The 22,229-nt window shown below is 34.0% G+C and overlaps 1 protein-coding gene across 3 annotated transcripts in view; it reads left to right on the forward strand.

Annotated features, from left to right (window-relative positions):
* Positions 1 to 22,229, forward strand: part of LOC121736983 (E3 ubiquitin-protein ligase AMFR-like) — a 49,745-nt gene that overhangs the window by 12,750 nt on the left and 14,766 nt on the right. For all 3 annotated transcript variants that reach the window (XM_042128478.1, XM_042128479.1, XM_042128480.1), the window contains exon 2: positions 9,202 to 9,459. In XM_042128478.1, coding sequence (XP_041984412.1) covers positions 9,202 to 9,459 — 258 coding nt within the window. The remainder of the gene's footprint in view (positions 1 to 9,201; positions 9,460 to 22,229) is intronic.

A 22,229-nucleotide genomic window follows, 5' to 3' on the forward strand; every position in this document is an offset into this window, starting at 1 on the left:
ATCGGTACTCCGTCACAACCGCTTTTAAGGGGGGATACACAAACATCTTCATTATCCAAATACTTTTAGTCTATAGTCTATACTATGTACAATCTACGTTGTACCGAAGCCGAAAACGGCTAGGTAGATTAGAATCTACGTTGGGCCTCTAATTTTACCTCCAAAAGCGTTAATTTTAAAATTTATATTATAATTAATCAAAGGCCATTTGAGACGTAGACGGAGACCATTGCCGATTGTGAAACCGACGAGTTACGGCATTAACATGCGCATGGGCATAACGTGACAGTGACATAACACTAATGTCAAGGTGACGGTCTACTGAGCTTAAGGCCATCTATAGAGATCCTATAACTGTAGAATCACCATCATTATCTATTATCATAATCCATAAGGGTCATGCGTCAAACAATTATTAGCAACACTACAATTTGTTATATTTTATCTAAATTAAAATTATACGAAGGCTGATCATCTTCATCGGTATTCGTTCCTTGAAAACCCTTATGTGTGAGTAGATACATACTTGATAGTTTACTTACTAAGGAAGACCCTACATAGCTTTAACACTGTAAATAATAAACAGGTATTAATAAAATAGATTTAAGTAGGTGCTTTTGGGACTGAAATCAAACAACTAAGCCAGACAGAGATTAGATTTTGTTGATATAAATTATCAAAAATCTACAGGAAAATAAGTGCAATAATCGGAATTTGTACTTGCCGTCAAAACATAACCTACAGTACACTTCGCGATAGCAACATAATATTATAAAACTAATCATTCTTTGTTACCAGATTAAAATTTTAATTAGATGTCATACCATTAGATAAGTAAAGGCTGACCGATTATATTACTTATGGTCAACTGGCGGTCCGCCCCGACTTCGCACGGGTATAAATCTATATTAATAATATAAATGCGAAAGTATCTCTATCTGTCTGTCTATCTGTCTGTCTGTCTGTCTCGCTTTCACTCCAAAACTACCGAACTGATTGTAATGAAATTTTGTATACAGATAGTCTAAAGCCTGAGAAAGGACATAGGCTACTTTTTTTACTGGAAAAAAGGGTTGTAAGGGGGTGAAAATGCGTAAAGTTCAAATTAAGTTAGTTCCAAAAATGCATAATAGATGGCGCCGTGCGTCTCCTACATCGCGGTAATGCTTGCCCAGACTTCTTTCTATAAGAGGTGGTATCATCTTACATTAGAGTTTCGATTTTTTCGATTGTTATTACTTTTTAACCCTCGACAAAAAAGAGGGGTGTTATAAGTTTGACGTGTCTGTCTGTCTGTCTGTCTATTTGTCTGTGTGTGTATCTGTCCGTGGCATCGTAGCATCCAAACGGGTGGACCGATTTTGATCTAGTTTTTTTTGTTTGAAAGCTGACATGATCGAGAGTGTTCTTAGCTATAATTCATCATCATCAGCCTGATCAGTGCTGGACAATTAGGGTTTATCTGGTTCATGAAAGGCCGTTAGCAACTTGTAGTCGTGAAGAAAACACCGTGGTCTGTATAATATCTTATATTCACCTCAAAAACTCTACATACTTTCATACCATATTTCTAATACAATCAAGTCAGTGCTTGTCATAATACATAGACTTATGGTCTATGTATTATGACAAGCACTGACATGATTGTATGTTATACAAGTCGTTTTATGGGTTTTATATTTCATTCTAGTTCGTCACATTAGTGAATATACAATATACGTATACACATAATAATGGAAAGTTGACCTGGTGCTGCAGCATCGCCTGGTAATCAACAGGATATCCAACTCCTCGCCAACTAAGAGGAGAGGTTTCGTGTTTGGGCGCATTTTAATTGCGACAGCCAGTAAGAAATAAAGTATAAAAGTATAAAGTAGAAACAGTAAATATTTACATGCTGCTGCTGCAGCATCACCTGGATTCTATAGGAATCGAGCTTCGTATGAACCCAAAGTGGAGGTTTCATATTTGGGCTCATATTAACGGCCTCATCGAAAAGGTTGGACAGCTGTCAAACAAAGTGTAAACATCAGCTCCGCAATTATTAGATAAATAAAAATATAAAATTAATAAAAAATCAAACAAAAAGTGAAAAACTAAGTGTATAGTGAAGTGATAACTATGTACAATTGTTTGTGAAACAATCAATAAGTGCTAAACAATACAAACTCAAAGTGAAAAATTTTCCAGAACTCCATCTAAATTTTTAAATTATTTTATAAATAATCAGTGAATTTAGTAATATCAATACTTACCAGAAACACTATATCTTGAAGTAACAATTTTTAATAATAGCAAAGTGAAATAATCTCTCTTTATGAACATTGCAAAGAAATATTATAAATATTTTTATAAATTGTGTCGGTACCCACGGATGAACTAATATTCAAAAACGATAATTGCGACGTCACATAATACAACGTAGAACACAAACAGTTCTTTAAATTAGTCATCTACGTAACACATCGGGGAGCGCAACGGTTAAGTTACTCCAACGAGGTGCAAGTAGTCCATGGTTCAAGACCTCGTCACATAATCACTTTTTGTACGAGAAATATACTGGTATAAACCAACAGAAGGCCCCTACTACTTGTAAAATGAATTTCTTATCTAATAATATAACATTTAGAAGACAACATAGAAACGCGTCATTACATACAAATGAAGATGAGTGTGAACCAGATGGAATTCATTCCTTGAATACAAGCGCAAACAGTTTACAGGGTGGATCGGACGCAGAATCCACTGAAATACTCAGATTAAGAGACCGAGTACGAGAGCTAGAAACGGAATTACATAATGCTCTACAACAAATTGAAGCCTTATCGGAACAAAACAGGAATCTTATACATTATAATGAAAACACAAAAAATAAAAATATTGTTTCTAAAAATGGCAGAACTAAACATAAAATATCATGTTCCCCTACAAATAAAACTAATGACATCTGTGGTAATGGAGAACTATGTCGTGATCAGATTAAAATAAATAAAATTCCTGTTGACGAAAACAAACAAATGATACAGAGAAAAATATGCATTCTTAGCACAAATAAACATAATAAAATTTTGCCCATCGCTCAAGATTCTTTAAAAGATTATACAAACATATGTCATTATATTAAAACAAATTCTAAGATAAGTGAATTGTTAAGAGGCATTGAAAACAAATTAACAGATTTTACATCCAATGATTTCTGTGTCATCTTGATTGGCGATGAGGATTTTAAAGCAACGAATGATTACTTCAACCTAATAACATTTATCAGAGAGACGCTGAATAAAATTCAACATACAAATGTTATTATTTGCCTACCTACTTATAAATATGGTTATTACAAAGATATGTTCAACTGGAGAATCGAAACATTTAATAATCTTTTATACTTAGACATCACAACTCATGAAAATGCATACATATTGGACTCAAATGAGAATTTGGAATACAGTTTTCGAATGTTTCACCGTCGCTCTGGCTCGATTAATAATTATGGCATAAGCAAAATATTTGATGATCTACAAACTCAGATAAATGATATATATAAATATAAAAAATCTCTTAATCAAATAAATAACTATGAATCTGAGGGATTATCATCAGAAAATGAAATATATGAAGAAGCATCAGGCTCATCGTTCTTTCGTCAATAAATGTATATCTATTATGCACCAGAATATTGCAGGACTATTAAATAAAATGGATGAGCTTTCTGTAAGTCTTCAAGAATTAGAAGAAGAAAAGATTAGTATTGACGTTCTCTGTATTACCGAACATTTTATAGGACAAGGTCAAGAACAGTACCTTCATTTACAGAATTTCTCTCTAGCAGCTTCTTTCTGTAGAGCTAGCAAAAGAGGTGGAGCTTGCATCCTTGTAAAGAATAATTTAGAATGGAATGAAGTACATTATGTTAAGAAACTATCTATACCAAATGTAATAGAATGTTGTGCTGTAGAACTAATTCTTTATAAAGTACTAATAATTTGTATGTATAGAATACCTAATTATAATAATTTACAAACATTTTTTTATAAATTAGACCAAATTTTAAATTATTATTTTCAATCTAAATTTAAAAATATTATTATAGCTGGTGATATTAATATAGATATTTTAAAATCAAATAACACCACGTTAAATTTGGAATGTATACTCTTAAGTTATAATTTAAAAATTGCTATAAAACAACCGACTCGACTAGCAAGCAAAACATGTATTGATAATTTTATACATGATTTTAAAAAATCATGTAGATCGGAAGTGAGAGAAATTGGTTTGTCTGATCACACAGCTCAAATAATTACACTACCAGTAAAGAAAATTCCTCAAATAAAATATTGGCGCAAAGAAGTGCGAGATTATTGTACTGAAAATATTTTAAAATTTAAGTCATGTATTAAAGAGCTGTCATTTTCTGAGCTATATAATGTAACAAATGATGCTTCACAAGCATATCATTCTTTTATCGAAGAATTTAAATTATTTTACGAGCTATGTTTCCCAAAAAAGTATGTTACAATAAATATTCTTCGCAAACCAAAGTGGATATCACGAGGGATAAAAATTTGCAGTCGTAAAAAAAGAAAAATGTTTTTGAATCTTAGATATAAACGTAGTCCTGAAAATATTTTAAAATATAGGAAATACTGTCAGTTATTTAAGAAAATAATTTCATTAACAAAGAGAGCACAAAGTAATTATAAAATTTTAACATCAAAAAATAAATGTAAAACAATATGGGAACTTATCAATGAAACACGTTTAAACTTGCCAAATGAGATGATTATAAGAATTAAAAATAATAATAATGAATATATTACTGATCCCCAAGAAATTGCAAATGAATTTAATGACTTCTTTATAGATAAAGTGAAACCAATAATAAATGACACTTTAATTTCAAATAATACATGTATATCTTATAACAATTCAATGTTTTTAGCTCCATGTATTCCACAAGATGTTTATAAAATTATAAAATCTCTGAAAAATACGCATAGTGTTGGGTATGACGGTATTTCAACTAAAATTATTAAAGCTGTTAACGAATACATTTGTCCTCACATTTGCTTTTTAATTAATCAGTGTATAACGACTGGGATTTTTCCTGATGATCTTAAATTAACGATCATTAAACCACTTTTTAAAAAAGAAAACCGGGAGTTAAAAGAGTTTTACAGGCCAATTGCACTTGTTTCAGTGTTTTCAAAAATTTTTGAGAAGTATTTCTATAACCAAATGTATAACTTCTTAGAAAAAAATAATATCTTATGTGACGAACAAAAAGGGTTTCGGAAAAATAAAAATATTAATCTGGCTATATATGACTTTTTAAAAAACATTATGCATGAAATTGATAATAGGACTCCAGTTTGTGCTATTTTTTGCGATATGACACAAGCATTTGACTATGTACATCACAAAATATTACTAAGAAAACTTGAATCCTACGGAATAAGAGGTAACGTTTTACAATTGATGCGATCTTACTTAAATAACAGAAGTCAATGTACAGAAATTTGCCGTATAAATAATAAAAAAAGAATTGAGGTGAAATATAGATCTCCGCAGCGAAATATAGATATTGGAGTACCTCAAGGGACTGTGTTAGGTCCATTTTTTTTCATTATTTATATTAATGACTTACCAAAAGCGGTTAACCAACCCACAAGTTTATTTGTAGATGATAGTACAATTACAGTAAACTGCAAAGACATTATTTTGTATGAAAGTGATATTAATAACTCATTACGCTCTTTAATTGAATGGTTAAATAGAAATAATTTAATAATTAATTTAAATAAAACAAAAATAGTACATTTTAGTCAAAGAAATTCAAATTCATTAAATATTAATCTACATTATAATAATAACAAAATAGAAGAAGTACATACAACACGATTTTTAGGTCTAGAAATAGACAAGCAATTAAATTGGAAGAAACATATACAAGAACTAGGTAAAAAAATAAGTAGTTTTGCATATGCGCTAGGTAAGCTATCCTTATCAGTCAACGTTAAAACACTTATTACTGCTTATCATGGTTTAGTCGAGTCAGTTATGAGGTACGGCATAATTTTTTGGGGAAATGCCGCAGATAAGGAATTTATATTTAAGATGCAAAAACGTTGCATAAGAGCGATGTTTCAATTAAAAAGTACTGATAGCTGTCAACCAATTTTTAAACAATACCAACTTCTCACATTTCCATCTTTGTATATACTTGAGGTTGCATTATTTGTAAAACGTAATTTGCACCTCTACCCACGACTGTCAAATAATGTAGTAAGAAATAGACGACACGGTGACAAACTATGTGTACATACCTGTAGAAAAGAGATAATGGCAAAGAGTGTTTTCTGCATGGGCCCGAAAATTTACAATAAAATTCCCAAGAGTATTAGTGACACTAATGTAAATATCTTTAAAAAGAATTTGAAAAAATTGTTACTTACCAAATGCTATTACTCTATTAATGATTTTTTATTTGATGACCACTATAATGTACTTTAGAATTTTAATGAATTGGATTTATAGATTTGTGATATTAATATAATTATTAACTTATTTATAATTTTATTGTTTTGATAGTACGTATTTTTTTATTTTTTATTTTAATGGATTTGACTGATAGATTTGTGATATTATTTATTGACTTACTTTTAAATTTTATTGTTTTAATAGTATGTATTTTTTATTTAATGGATTTGACTGATAGAGTTGTGATATTAATTATTTACTTATTTTAAAATTTTATTGTTTTGATAAATTTTGTAACTAATTAGCACTTAAGATATAAAAATTTGCATGCTTTTAGCAGAATATGTGTTCTCTAATATTTAATGTTAAGATCAATTTGTTACCATATTCTAGCAAATAAAATTATGATTATGATTATTATGAAAAAAGGACATTGATAGATGGTAATCATGAGAATATGATTCTGTTGATAGGAATTATTCTGCACTATAACCAACACAAGTTTAAAAAGTATGAAATAAAATTAAATTAAGAAATTAAAAATCCCCCGCCAAAACAACTTTAAAAAGTAATGAAATAATATTTACTGCCTTTAAGTTCAAATAATTCCTAACTTGTGTAAAGTAATATTTAAGTCCATAATTGTTGTCAAGGTGTCGGGGGACCGCTAATGTAGATGTTTAATTTCACTTAACAAGTTTAAGGATCAATTCACAGCGATCTGAATCGGGATAGGTAATCAGCGACTTGGCGGTTGTAGGTTGTAGTTTACTTGGCGGTCCCCCGACACACCGTGACAGCAATTATGGACTAAAATATTACTTTACACAAGTTAGGAATTATTTGAACTTAAAGGCAGTAAATATTATTTCATTACTTTTTAAAGTTGTTTTGGCGGGTTTTTTTTTTTTAAATTTCTTAATTTAATTTACGTTATTAAACAACTCAGTACTTTACCTATGCAGTGACGTAACCTTAAAAGTTAAACTTATCAATGATATAAATAGTTTATGGGTAAAGTTGTGTAATTATGGGCCTAAATAAGCTTTAAAATTTTGCATAAAATATAAAGTTTAATTTAAAAAAATGAAATATGATGTACACACTCCACAGCTGTTTTGATTTAAGGGGTACCAGGGTTTTTTTTATAAAAGCTTTTGACACCAATTTTGTTGACATCGCGCGCTATAGGTAAACTGAAGTCCACGCGGACGAAGTCGCGGACAACAGTTAGTTAATATATAATAATATATTATAGCCCATGTCACTATTGATTAAAATCTATTCAGTAGTTTTGATTTATTTATATTCATTACTATCCGTGAGTCGTGACCCGCATTGGCCGATACCGCCGCAAAAGCTTCGTCCCACAATTTTTAAATCTGTGATGTCTTCGAAAATATTAATTTAAATCATATGCTGTAAAAGGCCATATAGATCTATATTAAATAAACAATGAAACAATGGACTGAAAAAGCGACTTTGTTTTATTACACTAGCACGAGTCGGCGCATGAGTACCGAAAACTATTCCACCTCAATTTTTTTATGCGATCCTCTTCAAATTGCCCTCCTGATGATATAAATGCATGTTGCCAGGGCGCAACCCGGTGCCATATTGTTTAAACAAACATTGTTTAAACAATTGCAAGGAATTGTTATTTTTTAACCCAACAAATTTTTTTTATATTCTTTATTGAAATACCAATAAAGAAGGTCCTATGACTTTTTACGATAAAGTTAATATTTTTAAAGATATGAATTTTTAAAGGTTCGAAAAACCTCAAATTTGGGTACTTTCGACCGATGAAAAATATATTTAAAAAAAAAAGTCAAAGTAATATATTTTTTAAAATTTTATATACAATAGTTAATAATATTGTTATTAGAGATTTCAAAAAATTTCATTGTTTATATCTTTTCTTTATCTTAGCAAAAGTAGACAAAAAATTGTGTTTTTGTATTTAATAACAGCTGTTGATGAGTTTTAGCCTTTTAGGTCATCGACCTGGGGGACATCGTTAAAAAAAGATTAATGTAATGTGTCATTTAAGTTTATTGATATATTTTATGATAATATCTTGTTTTGTATGAATCTGTTTAAGTATTTTTTAATGTTGAGCGTTATATAACGCTTTAAAATTTCTCTTTTGTGTTGTAATTACTCAAATATTGTATTCCTATGTGTAGCCACAAAAGTTATATGACTTATGAAACAGTAAGTAAGTATACAATACAGGTTGTCCCAATAGTGCGAATGATTTCATTGGATACGTCTTCTTAATCTTTGCTATGACATGGCATTAAACGCCATTGCCCTATTTCTGAGTTGATAACAGTCAACAGATCCAGTCATTAGGGCATAACTCCCTAGGAAACAGACTATTGTCTATTACTTCTATCAATCTTCCTTGGCCTATCATTTAAATCTAGCCTTTTGTCTCAATAATAAATATTATGGACCCAAACTATTGGACGCTTCTTAGTATCGTTACCGTACCGCTATGTCGACAGCCTTTTTTGCCTATCATAATATCTCTTGTAATCGTTTTTAATCAACGTTGGAAGAGTACTCCTCTAGGCGTTGTTTAAACCGCGTACGGTGTTTCCTTCGTCAAACTCGTCGCCAAAATTAAACGTTAACACCTTCGGGATAGCGGCTGTGGGCAATGCCATCTAGGTTCCTGTCATAACTCGTATTGACCATCTTTTCCTCTTGCAGACGTTGATCAACACCGCGTACTGCGCCCTAGCGCTGTTCGGGAGCGGTCTCCGGCGCGTGGTCTTCGGGCGGCTGCGCGTGGCAGAGGCGGCGCGAGTGCGCGACAAGTTCTGGAACTACGTGTTCTACAAGTTCATCTTCGTGTTCGGCGTCCTCAACGTGCAGTACATGGACGAGGTGCTGCTGTGGGCCGCCTGGTTCACGCTCGTCGGCTTCCTCCATCTCCTCGGCCATCTGTGCAAGGATAGGTTTGATTATGTGAGTACAGTTATCAATAGGTATCCTAGAACTTAGAGAATTAGGGATCAAAATGCTGCGAGTTTCTTACGCCGGTTCTTCCGGGCTAGTTCCCGAACCGGTGGTAGCCATTTTAGACCCCACGTTCAGAAAAGATTTTGTAAAAAATTGCTTTGAATAAAATTATTTTGATTTGATTGGATTGGATTCGAAAATGTCTTTGTAGGAATTGAAGAATTGCACATCAGCAAAAACTTGTAGTAATTGGAGACTAAGGGGCTGTTTCACCACTTACTGATAAGTGCCGGATAGGCATAAAGATCCTTAACTTATCTGACTGACAATCCATACTCTATCGCCTATCGGCCAGATTTGTGCATAGACTATTCCATAGAAAGTGTTTCTTTCTTATATGATTTTCAAAAGTTAATTCAAAAGCGCTTATCGCGGTGCTATAGCCTAGAAGTGCTCTACGGTCTACCTATGTCCTATACTTACGTCTGATTAGTCACGTTGCAAAGGAAAAATAATCACATTGTGGATTCGTAAAAGTGTAATCAGCTGTTTCATACGTAAGATATGGTGTGACTAGATGACTCGTCACTCTAGTCGTGACAAACTGATCAGCTTTTTTGCGGCTCTTTATTATAAATTATGACTGTACTAGCTGTTGCCCGCGACTTCGTCCGCGTGGACTTTAGTTTATAGCTGTTATTCCCGTACATCGATATTCGATTGAGTCGTTTACGCGCAAATCAGTAAAGTATATTGTATGGGAACCACACATTTTTCCGGGACAAAAAACATTCCTTGTCCCAGATTCAAATTAGTATCTCCAATCTCCATGCCAAATTTCATCAAAATAGATTAAATAGTTAAGGCGAGAATCATAGAAGTTTATTGTGCGGGGACCGTATATTTTCTGGGATAAAAAGTATCTCTTGTCCTTTCCCGAGACTGAAAGTATTGCCATATTGCCATACCGAATTTCATCAAAATAGATTGAATAGTTTAGGTGATAATCATAAAAGTTTATTGTGCGGCAACCGTACATTTTCTGGGACAAAATTAGTATTCCTTGTCCTTTCCCGAGACTCAAAGTATCTCCATACCAAATTCCATCAAAATAGATTGAATAGTTTACGCGCAAATCATAAAAGTATATTGTGCAGTAACCGTACATTTTTCCGGGACAAAATATATCCTATGTTCTTTTTCGGGACTCAAAGTATCTTTATACCTGCCTTTGTAGCAAAATGGGTCCAGCCGTTTACGCGTGATGTCGTGACCACGCGAAATATACGTTCCGCGCAGCTTCGCCCGCGTAAATTAGATATTTCACAGACAAATTAATCCACAAGAATAAGCCTATAATCCTTCACATGGTCTACTTCTTATCTGTGCCAAATAACAGAAAAATTGCTCCAGTAGTTCGTGAGATAAGCCCTTTCAAATAATTTCCCCCGTTTTTTCCACATTTTTGTCTATTTCTTCGCTGCTATTAGTCTTAGTGTGATAAAATATAGCCTATAGCCTTTCTCGAAAAATGGGCTATCTAACACTGAAAGAATTTTTCAAATCGGACCAGTAGTTCCTGAGATTAGCGCGTTCAAATAAGCCGTATCAAATAATTTCCCCCATTTTTTCCACATTTTCCACTATTTCTTCGCTCCCATTAGTCTTAACGTAATAAAATATAGCCTATAGCCTTTCTAGATAAATGGTCTATCTAACACTGTAAGATTTTTTCAAATCGGACCAGTAGTTCCTGAGATTTGCGCGTTCAAATAAGCCATTTCAAATAATTTCTCCCGTTTTTTCCACACTTTCCTCTATTTCTTCGCTCATATTAGTCCTAGTGCAATAAAATATAGCCTATAGCCTTCCTCGATAAATGCACTATCTAACACTGAAAGAATTTTTCAAATCGGACCAGTAGTTCCTGAAATTAGCGCTTTCAAATATGCCCTTCCAAATTATTTCCCCCCGTTTTTTCCACATTTTCCTCTATTTCTTCGCTTCTATTAGTCTCAGCATGATAAAATATAGCCTATAACCTTCCTCGATAAATGGGCTAGCTAACATAATTATAATTCATAATTCATTTATTTGCTCAGAATATGGCACAAAAAGTTGTTACAATTTTTCTGTTTGGACTTGAGCATATTCTACTATTTACATAGTGTGCAAATATAATTAACATTGATTTATTAAAACATTACTGTACTTATATATTTAAGATTAATTTACTTGTAAATAATAACAATATATTTTAGCATATTATTTTAACATAGGCTGGACAAAGTATAATACAATTCTTTCTTTATTATTATTTCAGTAAGTTCCATTACAACGTTTAAAATCAATTTCAAAGTAACAGCTTACATGATTAATTAATTAATAATAATAGGTTTATAATATTTCATTTATTATATAATACTTATTTCATTTATTTATTTTATTCATTTATTTATAATATAATATTAACAATAGATTTATCCATACTAATATTATAAATGCGAAAGTATCTCTGTCTGTCTGTCTGTCTGTCTGTCTGTCTGTCTGTCTGTCTTGCTTTCACGCCAAAACTACTGAACCGATTGCAATGAAATTTTGTACACAGTTATTCTAGAGTCTGAGAAAGGACATAGGCTACATTTTGATGTGGGAAAATATCTTATTTCCATGAAAATATCGATGAAAATTAATTCGCATTGCGCGTGGCCAGCGCTCATCCCGGGGGTCCTGGGTTCGAGTCCCGTAGGCGGAAAAAAAGTTTTCAATGTTCCTGGGTCTTGGATGTGTATTAAAATAAAATTTCAAAAATCTTAAACATATTTTATGTATAATATTATAAAAAATCCAGAAATATATCGATGGAATGAACATTTTAGTTCTAATACGATTCAACAGATGGCGTTTTATTTTTTACTTTATTGTAACATAGAACTAATCATACTTATTAGTTAGTATGTTTTTGTTTATAGTTTTTAATACGTTAGAATATTATGTTTAATAATATAATCACTTGGTATAATAATAATCAATCTATCTTATCTTATAGAACTCCTACTGCATTTCTAATATATGTGACAAGTTGACAACAGAAGGCGCTCTAAAATAAAGGAGTTCGAGTGTACCGTGTTGGCCTATATTCCATCCAGAAAATATATCAATGCAATCAACATTTTAATTCTTATATATGAAAACAGATGGCGTTTTATTTTTTACTTTATTATTGTAACAGAACTAATCATACCTACTTTACTATTTAATATTGTTTTTATTCATAACTAGCTGTTGCCCGCGACTTCGTCCGCGTGGACTTTAGTTTATAGCGCGCGGTGTCAACAAAATTTGTGTCAAATTTAAAAACTTTTTAAAACCCTGGTAAGTGGTACCCCTCTCAGGGCCGCGCTACACCGGAATGGCAGCGCTGAAAGTGCTCGCCTCGCCGTTGCCATTCCGGTGTAGCGCGGCCCTTAATTAATCAAAATACCCAAAAACAGCTGTGCAGTGTGCACATAATCTATACTAATATTATAAATGCGAAAGTATCTCTGTCTGTCTGTCTGTCTGTCAGTCTCGCTTTCACGCCAAACGCCAAAAGTATCTCTGTCTGTCTGTCTGTCTGTCAATCTCGCTTTCACGCCAAACGCCAAAACTACCGAACCGATTGTAATGAAATTTTGTATACAGATAGTCTAAAGCCTGAGAAAGGACATAGGCTACTTTTTTACTGGCAAAAAGGGTTGTAAGGGGGTGAAAATGCGTAAATTTGTTCAAATTAAGTTAGTTCCAACAATTCATAATAGATGGCGCCGTGCGTCTTCTACATCGCGCTGACGCTTGCTCAAAAGTCTTCCTATAAGACGTGGTATCATCTTACATTTAAGTTTCGATTTTTTTCGATTGTTATATCTATTCTACGGTATTAAATAACTCAGTACTTTATCTGTGCAGTGACGTAACCTTAAATCTATCAATGATAAATAGTTTATGGGTAAAGTTGTGTAATTGGAGGGCTAAATAAGCTTTAAAATTTGGCATAAAATATAAAGTTTAATATAAAAAAATGAAATACATATTGTGTGCACACTGCACAGCTGTATTGATTTAAGGGGTACCAGGGTTTTTTTATAAAAGCTTTTGACACCAATTTTGTTGACATCGCGCGCTATAATCTGAAGTCCATGCGGACGAAGTCGCGGGCAACAGCTAGTCATAATATAATATAGCCTGTACGAATATCAATTAATTAATATAATAATAATATTGTTTTCTTATTTTGTCTGTGCAGCTACATTCAGTAACTGAGCTTCCACATTTTTTTTTCTTTACATCTCATGATATTTTTACTAAAGGTACAAATTTACTTAGTTACTAATAAACAAATTTCGTTATAATATATTTAAAAGGCCTGTGACCCAAATTCTTTTAATGAGTAAAAACACTGAAAGAATTTTTCAAATCGGACCAGTAGTTCCTGAGATTAGCGCGTTTAAACAAACAAACAAACTAACAAACTCTTCCGCTTTATAATATTAGTATAGATTTATAAAACACAAAGCGTAAATAACTTAACTACAGTGTAAACTCTATATAAGGACCGTGCATTTTATGACGTTATATGGAGTTGTTGTTGAATGGAGAGAAGAAAAATCAATACTTTTTCGTCATTATACATTGATTTTCTTTTACTAACCATATTTACAGTTCGAAACCTTATGTATAACTGAGAATATTATGATAACGAATAAATATTAATAGGGTCTAAAACAGCATACACGTGCAAATCAATCTCAATTTGTAAACAAAAGGACTAATTTCTTAGAAAGTTCTGTATGCATGATGCCGAAAGTCGAGTTTATTGCGGTCTAGGATAACAATGCGACAAAAAAACGTACACAGCTGCGCAGTTTTTACTAATTTTAGTAATTTAAATGGTACTTTTTATTGTTCAATAGTTGTAATGCTGACGTTATTGAGAGTGGGTGTGATGCTATGTAGAGTGTACCATTGTATGGTAGACAAGCTAAACCAACCAAAGTCAATTGATTTCGACGCTTTAGAGAGTTTGTCGTTAAATAGAGTGACGTTACATGGAGTAACTGTATTCTGATTTCTGTGGTATGATTTGTTGCCTTCAGCATTTCCGCCTTATTATTTATTTAAATCAGGCTACGTAGGCCCGTACAATATGTATACTTAAATGACTAACATACATAAAATTATGTAAACTTAACAACTACACATTATCACGAATTAACGGCGACGTGACGCGCGCTTCATTCCGGAGTCTCCCCCGGAACCTTCGGTAAACCACATCAGTCGGCACGAATTCCTCCGCTTCAAAGGTCGGGAGAAGATGCGTCAGTAGTACTCTCACCACAAAGGAACTGAAGTTGACCTTGTGGCGAGACTGCAGACGCTCGACCCTCAAGTGGAGGGATGTCTTCTTACTGATGTAGACCAGTAGATGTAGTATTAGCAGACTAAACGTGTCCACAGTATAAATCAGAAAGATCAGAAGACAGAAATATTGACAAACTTTAGGGACAAAATGACAGACTCCAGCTGATAAGTGATACTTCCTCTACATTTCCATAGAGAGAAAACTTTATATGGTGTTCTTGTTAAGTTTTAGCTGCACCGTGCACGTATAACCTTTACTTTCTAACAAACTGATTTAAGGTAAATACGCTAGATAGCTAGCCACACGTAGCTCCAAGTCCAGTGAGCACGAGAGACAGTTGAAAGGGTGTTAAAAGGCCGCCCCTATCATAATAACAGGCGTAGTACTCAACACTGAACAGCCCTTTGGTTCTAGATTTGCAAAAATTAGACCTAAATAATATAGGTTTCTTTAGGGGGTTATGTATGACGGAGGCAGTTCAGAATTGGATTCTTTGATTCCGATGCAGTAGCGTAGCAACAAAAACTAACAGTGGTTAGCTCTCTCTCTTTCTCTAAAGTTGACAAGTACAAGTAATAGTTGAAATAAACAAGGCATATTATGTTTATCAGATATTTTGGAAGTGGTGCCCATCATGCAAATAAATATTATCTCGGTTTGGCTTTTGGTCTTATTGCGGGGCTGATAAGTGATAATAATGATAAAGTTTTTATAATGTTTATGTACAGTGTACACGTACTTATTGATACAATTGTTGTCTGTTATTAGATGTTACAATGATGACAAGTTTTTAAATTTATAATGGCCCTATACTTATTATGTATTTCATGTTCTAATCCCTATCAGCTCACATTTGGTTAAAAATACATAATATACTTTAATTCAGAAATACCAAAGGTCCTAACTAATATAACTATATTCTAATAAACTCAAAAAGAGAACATTCATGATTCAACGCTCTAAAGACTAAACATGAAGTGCCCCACACAGAAAAAATAGTTTTAATATTGTAGAGCAAAATAATGTAACAATTTTTTGCTGGGTCGTACAAAGTGTGATATATTTAAATGCGTTTGTTTGTCGTTTTGTCGTTGCTAATGACCTGAATAGGCCAAATTAAGGACCAGCCTCCAAGGTTAGGCTCTATAATCTCTTCCTCAATAAAACACATTTGGACGAAGGGCGAGACTTAAGGCTTAATAGCTATACTTAGATAATACATACAGTAAATGGCGCTAGCCTAGATTAAAGTTAACCCTGGTGTAATTATTATTATATTTTCTCTCTCGTTTCTTGTAAATAATTATGAAAGAAAAGGTACTACGATATTTGGGATTGGCGCAAGTAAGTTTAAATTTTAATACATAACACGAAAAGATTCATATTGGGTATATTTACTTACGTTTTTATATACAATATTTTGCTCTTCAGTCTGTCTGGCCACTTCTCTATCTTATAAGATAAGGACAAAACCACGTCATTATTAGATAGTATGAATATTTTTATTGTAAGGAAACTAAAGACATAATATGCTTAGGCAAATATGTCTGGGGGCGCTTATGAAATTCCAAAAAAACTTACTCTTGCTTTTCCCTCTCACAATACCGCTCATTATGACTCTTCCTTCACTATTTCTGCTATACGCCTATGGAACGCTCTACCTGAAACTATCCAAAAGTCACAAACAATAAATATTTTTAAGAAGCGAGTTAAGGAATATTATCTAAATCTGTCATAATAGTCTATAATATAAATGTACTTACCTTCTTTCAAAATATATTATTATATTTGTGTAAATTTTATGTAGTTTATATTAATTATTTTTTATGTATTATTACATGTTATTTATATGTCGTACCTATGTTATATGCAGTATATACTTATATATTATTTAGTCATAATATTATTAACAAGTATACTTACTGTTATTTTTGTATTTTAAAATTAAAGGTTGTCTGGCAGAAACTGCTGCTAGCAGTAAGACCGCTTATTTGTACATATTTTTCCTCTATTGTGTTTTTTTAAGTTTAAGTTTAGTTTTAAGTTGTACAAATAAAGTATTTTCTATTCTATTCTATGATAACGGTTATATGAAAACAATAGCTCGGCGTCTACAGCCAATCATTTACTTTCGTAATCACAAGTTGCACGTGATGTAATTGTTAGTTGCTATGGTTATTACACTTATTATTTCCTAAGGCTTTTTTTTCTTTGTTGCTGTCCCCCTGCTGCGCTGGGCCTTTGCCTTCCACTCATCTTCTCTAGCGCAACCTTAAGGCCTGATTACACCTGCCGAGTAGAGTGGCGAGACAGTGCACTCGGCCAAGCATTGGTATGTAATTACGGATAATATGCTCGGCCGAGAGCACTCTCGCCTCTCTACGCGGTACGTGTGAGTTGTGACCATGACAAATGGATTTTAAAAATAAAAAATGGAAGGCGATGAGGCGCTCAATGGTAGATCAGTGATCAGACGGGCTGTGATTGGTTTGATTGTAAAACCTCATTGGTAGAGCAGCTATTGTACAATGTATGGTACATTGTACAATAGCTGCTGCTCTACCAATGAGGAAGAAATTTAATTTAGCTCTAGCGTAGTAGTCACTATTATTATTAACGTTTATTCCCGTGGTGCTTCCCCCTTCCAGTTCTTTGACTTTCGGTCACTGCAACTTTGTGCTGTCTCCCGCTTTATATGGGGAGGGAATCTGGAATTCTTCCTACTCCTCCTATTTTCTTCTGATTAATTTCGTTGCGGGTCCCAAGACAGCTTTAGCATGTCCCTCGGGCTCCCCGAGATCATATAAAAGGGTTTTCGTGGCTGGATACCGCTGTCGATCCTGGCGACACAGGAGATACAGTCGTGGGAATGTGTGGTGAGCCAATGAGGAAGAAATTGATTCATAGGCAGATGGCGGACCTGCGTCATTTGGTCGGCTTTTGTCAATTCAATAGTAAAGTGCTACAAGGCTTTAAATTAACGTGGACGGTGCGGTGCTGGTAAAGGAGAACTGTCAAAAACATGTCAAAAATGACGTTTTTGTAAGATGGCAGCGTTAGTTCCTTTTTTCGCCACGTTAATACAATACTCTAGCTATTTGACCGAGCTTTGCTCGGTATTCGATAAAACGCGCATAAAATGTCATTTTCTAAAAATGATTCCTAGCTAGATCGATTTATCGCCCCCGAAATCCCCTATATTACTAAACTAGCTGTGGCCCGCGACTTCGTCCGCGTTAGCATAGTAGATCACAACCCAAGTATTATTTATTGTACAAAAATATTCAATGTACAGAATTGACTTTCCTACCATTTTATTATATATAGATGTTCCGCGCGGCTTTGCTTGCGTAATTTAGGAATTTCACGCAACCGTACATTTTTCCGCAAAAATAGCCTCTGTCCCTTCACGTGGTCTATTCTTCATGTTTGCCAAATAACATAAAAATTGCTCCAGTAGTTTTTAAGATAATAAGCAATTTCAAATAATTTCACTCCGTTTTTTACTTAGGAGCTAAGAAATAGAGGAAAATGTGGAAAAAACGTGGGAAATTATATGAAAGGGCTTATTTGAACGCGCTAATCTCAGGAACTACTGGTCCGATTTGAAAAATTCTTTCAGTGTTAGATAGCCCATTTATCGAGAAAGGCTTATAGGCTATATTTTATCTCGCTAAGACTAATAGGAGCTAAGAAATAGAGGAAAACGTGGAAAAAACGTGGGAAATTATTTGAAATTGCTTATTATCTTAAGAACTACTGGAGCAATTTTTATGTTATTTGGCAAACATGAAGAATAGACCACGTGAAGGGACAGAGGCTATTTTTGCGGAAAAATGTACGGTTGCGTGAAATTCCTAAATTACGCAAGCAAAGCCGCGCGGAACATCTATATATAATAAAATCGTAGGAAAGTCAATTCTGTACATTGAATATTTTTGTACAATAAATAATACTTGGGATGTGATCTACTATGCTAACGCGGACGAAGTCGCGGGCTACAGCTAGTATTAGTATAGATATCATGACAATCGTTGGAGCTGATTCCGAGATTCCAATTATACTCGTATTCTATACTTACTCAAATCTTAAGATTTACCGAAGTTCGAGCTTTTACAGTAACATATATTATGTACAAGAATTGCTCGTTTAAAGATAATATATTAAGATATAATATATTATAGAGACTGTAGTCGTTGTCTGGCGGCTGGTTTTGATAACACGCAACAATATTACGAAAGTCCGCCATCTGCCTATGAACCAATTTATTTAATAACACATAATATTGATATTTAGTAAATAGTGTCCCCTACATTTTTATCATGTAATTTTTAATTTGTACGTGGCTTATCAAAACTTCATTTGGTTTCGCAAAAGTTTCAACGCATTCAGCCCTCAAAACTGCCAAGGTTGCAAAAATATTCGCAATAATTATGAGCAAAGCGACTTTGAAAATCTTGTTTTTTAATTTATATTTTGACTCAAATAATAATAAAAAATGTATTTTAATGATTTAGAAACTTTATTTAACATATGAATTACTTAGGTAGGTATATATAATTTTTTTTAAATAAAATGAAACCACTAGAACTGCATGATTTCAATCAATTTAAACAACCATACAATTTGGTAGAAAGTTCCTCAAGTACATGCATACTTCATTTATCGCGCGGGATCCGTACATTTTTCCGGGACAAAAGTATCCTATGTCCTTTCCCGGGACTCAAAGTATCTCCATACCTTTCAGCTTAATCGGTTAAGCGGTTTATGCATGAAGAGGTAACAGACAGACACACTTTCGTATTTATATTAGTATGGATCATCGATCGATTGTTTGTAGTTGAAATAATTGACGCTATGTAAAGATTAATAATTGTCGAATCAAGGTGGGTCGGTCTAGTGCTGCTGGAGGTTGGACGTGTCCGGTTGAACAATGTTATCATCATTATCAGCTCCTCATCAGTCATCAGTCATCACCTTGCTGCTGTCTATGTCTGATACGTCGCAAAAGCCGCATAATAGGCTTTTGCATCCGTTGTGGATGATTTATACAGTATTTTTCAGAGCGAAACTAAGTAACCAATCCTCAAATACTGTAGTGCCTGGGACAATATTTTTAAATGTCCGTATTGCCCAAGCGCATACGGCATTCTCGCATCATAGTCGGCCTAGTCCAGAGGAAAGAACTAGTCAATACGTCTGAGACCAACTATGTGCGGGTTTCCTCACGATGTTTTCCTTCACCGTACGAGCGTCCGTATTATGCACTTGAGATCAGAAAAAGTCTCATAGGTACACGCCTCCACCCGGGTTCGAACCTGCACCCTCTAGGAGTGCGAACCGAAGGTCTACCCATTAGGCCACGGACGCTCTAACAGACAACGACAGGTAATATTAGCTTTGTTCTAGATAAGAAGCTAGGAAATAAAGTAGGTATTGTCTGTTTGGGTTTTTGTCTGTGCATTTTTCGTCTTTTTTAGGGTTCCGTATTTTGTCGGCATCGTTAATATGTGCATTCATGCCAAATTACAGCTTTGCAGGTCCTATAGTCTCTGAGCAAAACCGCGGACAGACAGACGGACGGACGGACAAACGGACTGACGGACCGACAGACGGACGGACAGACCGAAGCTATAAGGGTTCCTTGTTAACTACGGAACCCTAAAAAGGCAACATTAGCTTAGGGCCCCAGCATTCTACGCTTCTACATAACAATATAGGAACTATCAACTAGGAAGTTTAAATTATAACAGGTAAAAGAAACAATGAGGCATACATACATTCCAAATTCGAATAAAGTTAGTCGATGCGAGCCAAAGGTTATGCTCCGATAAACATCGCTTGGTCAAATATATGGAAGTGTGCGTTATTTGTATCAAAAAAAATCTTATAATTAGAGCATTTTGTTAGGTACTTTTGTTTAAAAAAAACAATTTGCGTCTGCTTTTTGGTTTTCGCGGCCCACAGGTTGAAAATCATTGGTTTAGGGTGTGTATGGGTGTGGTGGTGTACCCTATATATCGAGTGAAATTATCAGCGCTGAAAGAGAACTGTTTGAAACTTTGGAATGGGAAAATTCATGACGGAGTCGGGCGCATGCCGCTTGCCCATACAAAATACCTACAAATCACAAAAAAAAAACTCGCTGATACTTTCGCAGTGAAATCTGTACAAGGGACACACCCATTTTTACACCCTATGGCCTATTATATAGATATCGAAGGTCAGAGAAGTTTCATTGGTCATCAAAATTGACACGCAAATGGTATTACGAGGAAAAAATAATAATTTGTCTGCCACTTCCGTGCTAAGTGGCATTGTGCCGTTCATTGCCACCACGAGTGCCAACAGAACTTCTAAAGTATGTACTATGTAGTACTAGTACATGATCATTAAAGACGTGAGTGGAAGAACCAGATTACATAATTAACATTTTATAACATAAGGACATTGGCATTGAATCATTTTTAGGGTTCCATACCCAAAGGGTAAAAACAGGACCCTATTACTGAGACTTCGATGTCTGTCTGTCTGTCTCCAAGCTGTATATCAAGAACCGCTATAGCTACGAGCAAAAAAGGCCAAAAATTTGATTCAATAGTGGCAACTGCTAGGCACTTGAAATTTTCACAGCAGGGGGCTCCCATACAAAAAAAAACAATATTTTTGTCTACTTTCGCTCTATAACGGTCAGGAACCCATCGCGTGCGACGCGCACTTGGACAATCTTATTTCCCTTACAATTTAAACAAACCTAGTAACTTAGCTACTTCAACATCTGGCTAATATTTATGGCTTTACATAAAATCAACATTTTTTATTTTAAACCATTTTCCCGGCCCTAAATCCTCCATTTATGTAAAAAAAACTGCAATTTATTAACTGTTACTTACCAGCTGCTTCTACCACTCATGTCTTCTTCAATTGTGTAGAGTTATTATTGAACACTGTTAAACAAAAAAAACAATATCTTTTTAACTAGATGACCCTTGAACTTCGTATCACTTAAGAGCCCGTACTCTCTTTTCTACTGCTCTCTCTTCACACTCACGCCCGTCTTTCATATGCCGGGTGAAAAAGGACGATCGCCAAGTTAGCGGGCAGTTATAGGTTGTCTGGTTTTTAAAGGGTTTTTTATATGAAAGTGGTAAAAAGTAATTCCAACATTGTATAGACGACTTTCTCAACAGTACATTGTATTTTTTTCATACCGTTAAGACGTCAATACAATCCATAAACAGGTGATATTCTAAACCTTTTACAGCAAAAATCACAAAACTGTCGCGGGTTTGAGTTGGGTTATTTAAAGATACTAAGAAAAATAAAAAATCTAGCTGCAACATTAGATTATAATTGAAATGATCTTACATGTTGT

This window comes from Aricia agestis, chromosome 20, assembly GCF_905147365.1.
Source record: "Aricia agestis chromosome 20, ilAriAges1.1, whole genome shotgun sequence".
Lineage (NCBI taxonomy): Eukaryota > Metazoa > Arthropoda > Insecta > Lepidoptera > Lycaenidae > Aricia > Aricia agestis.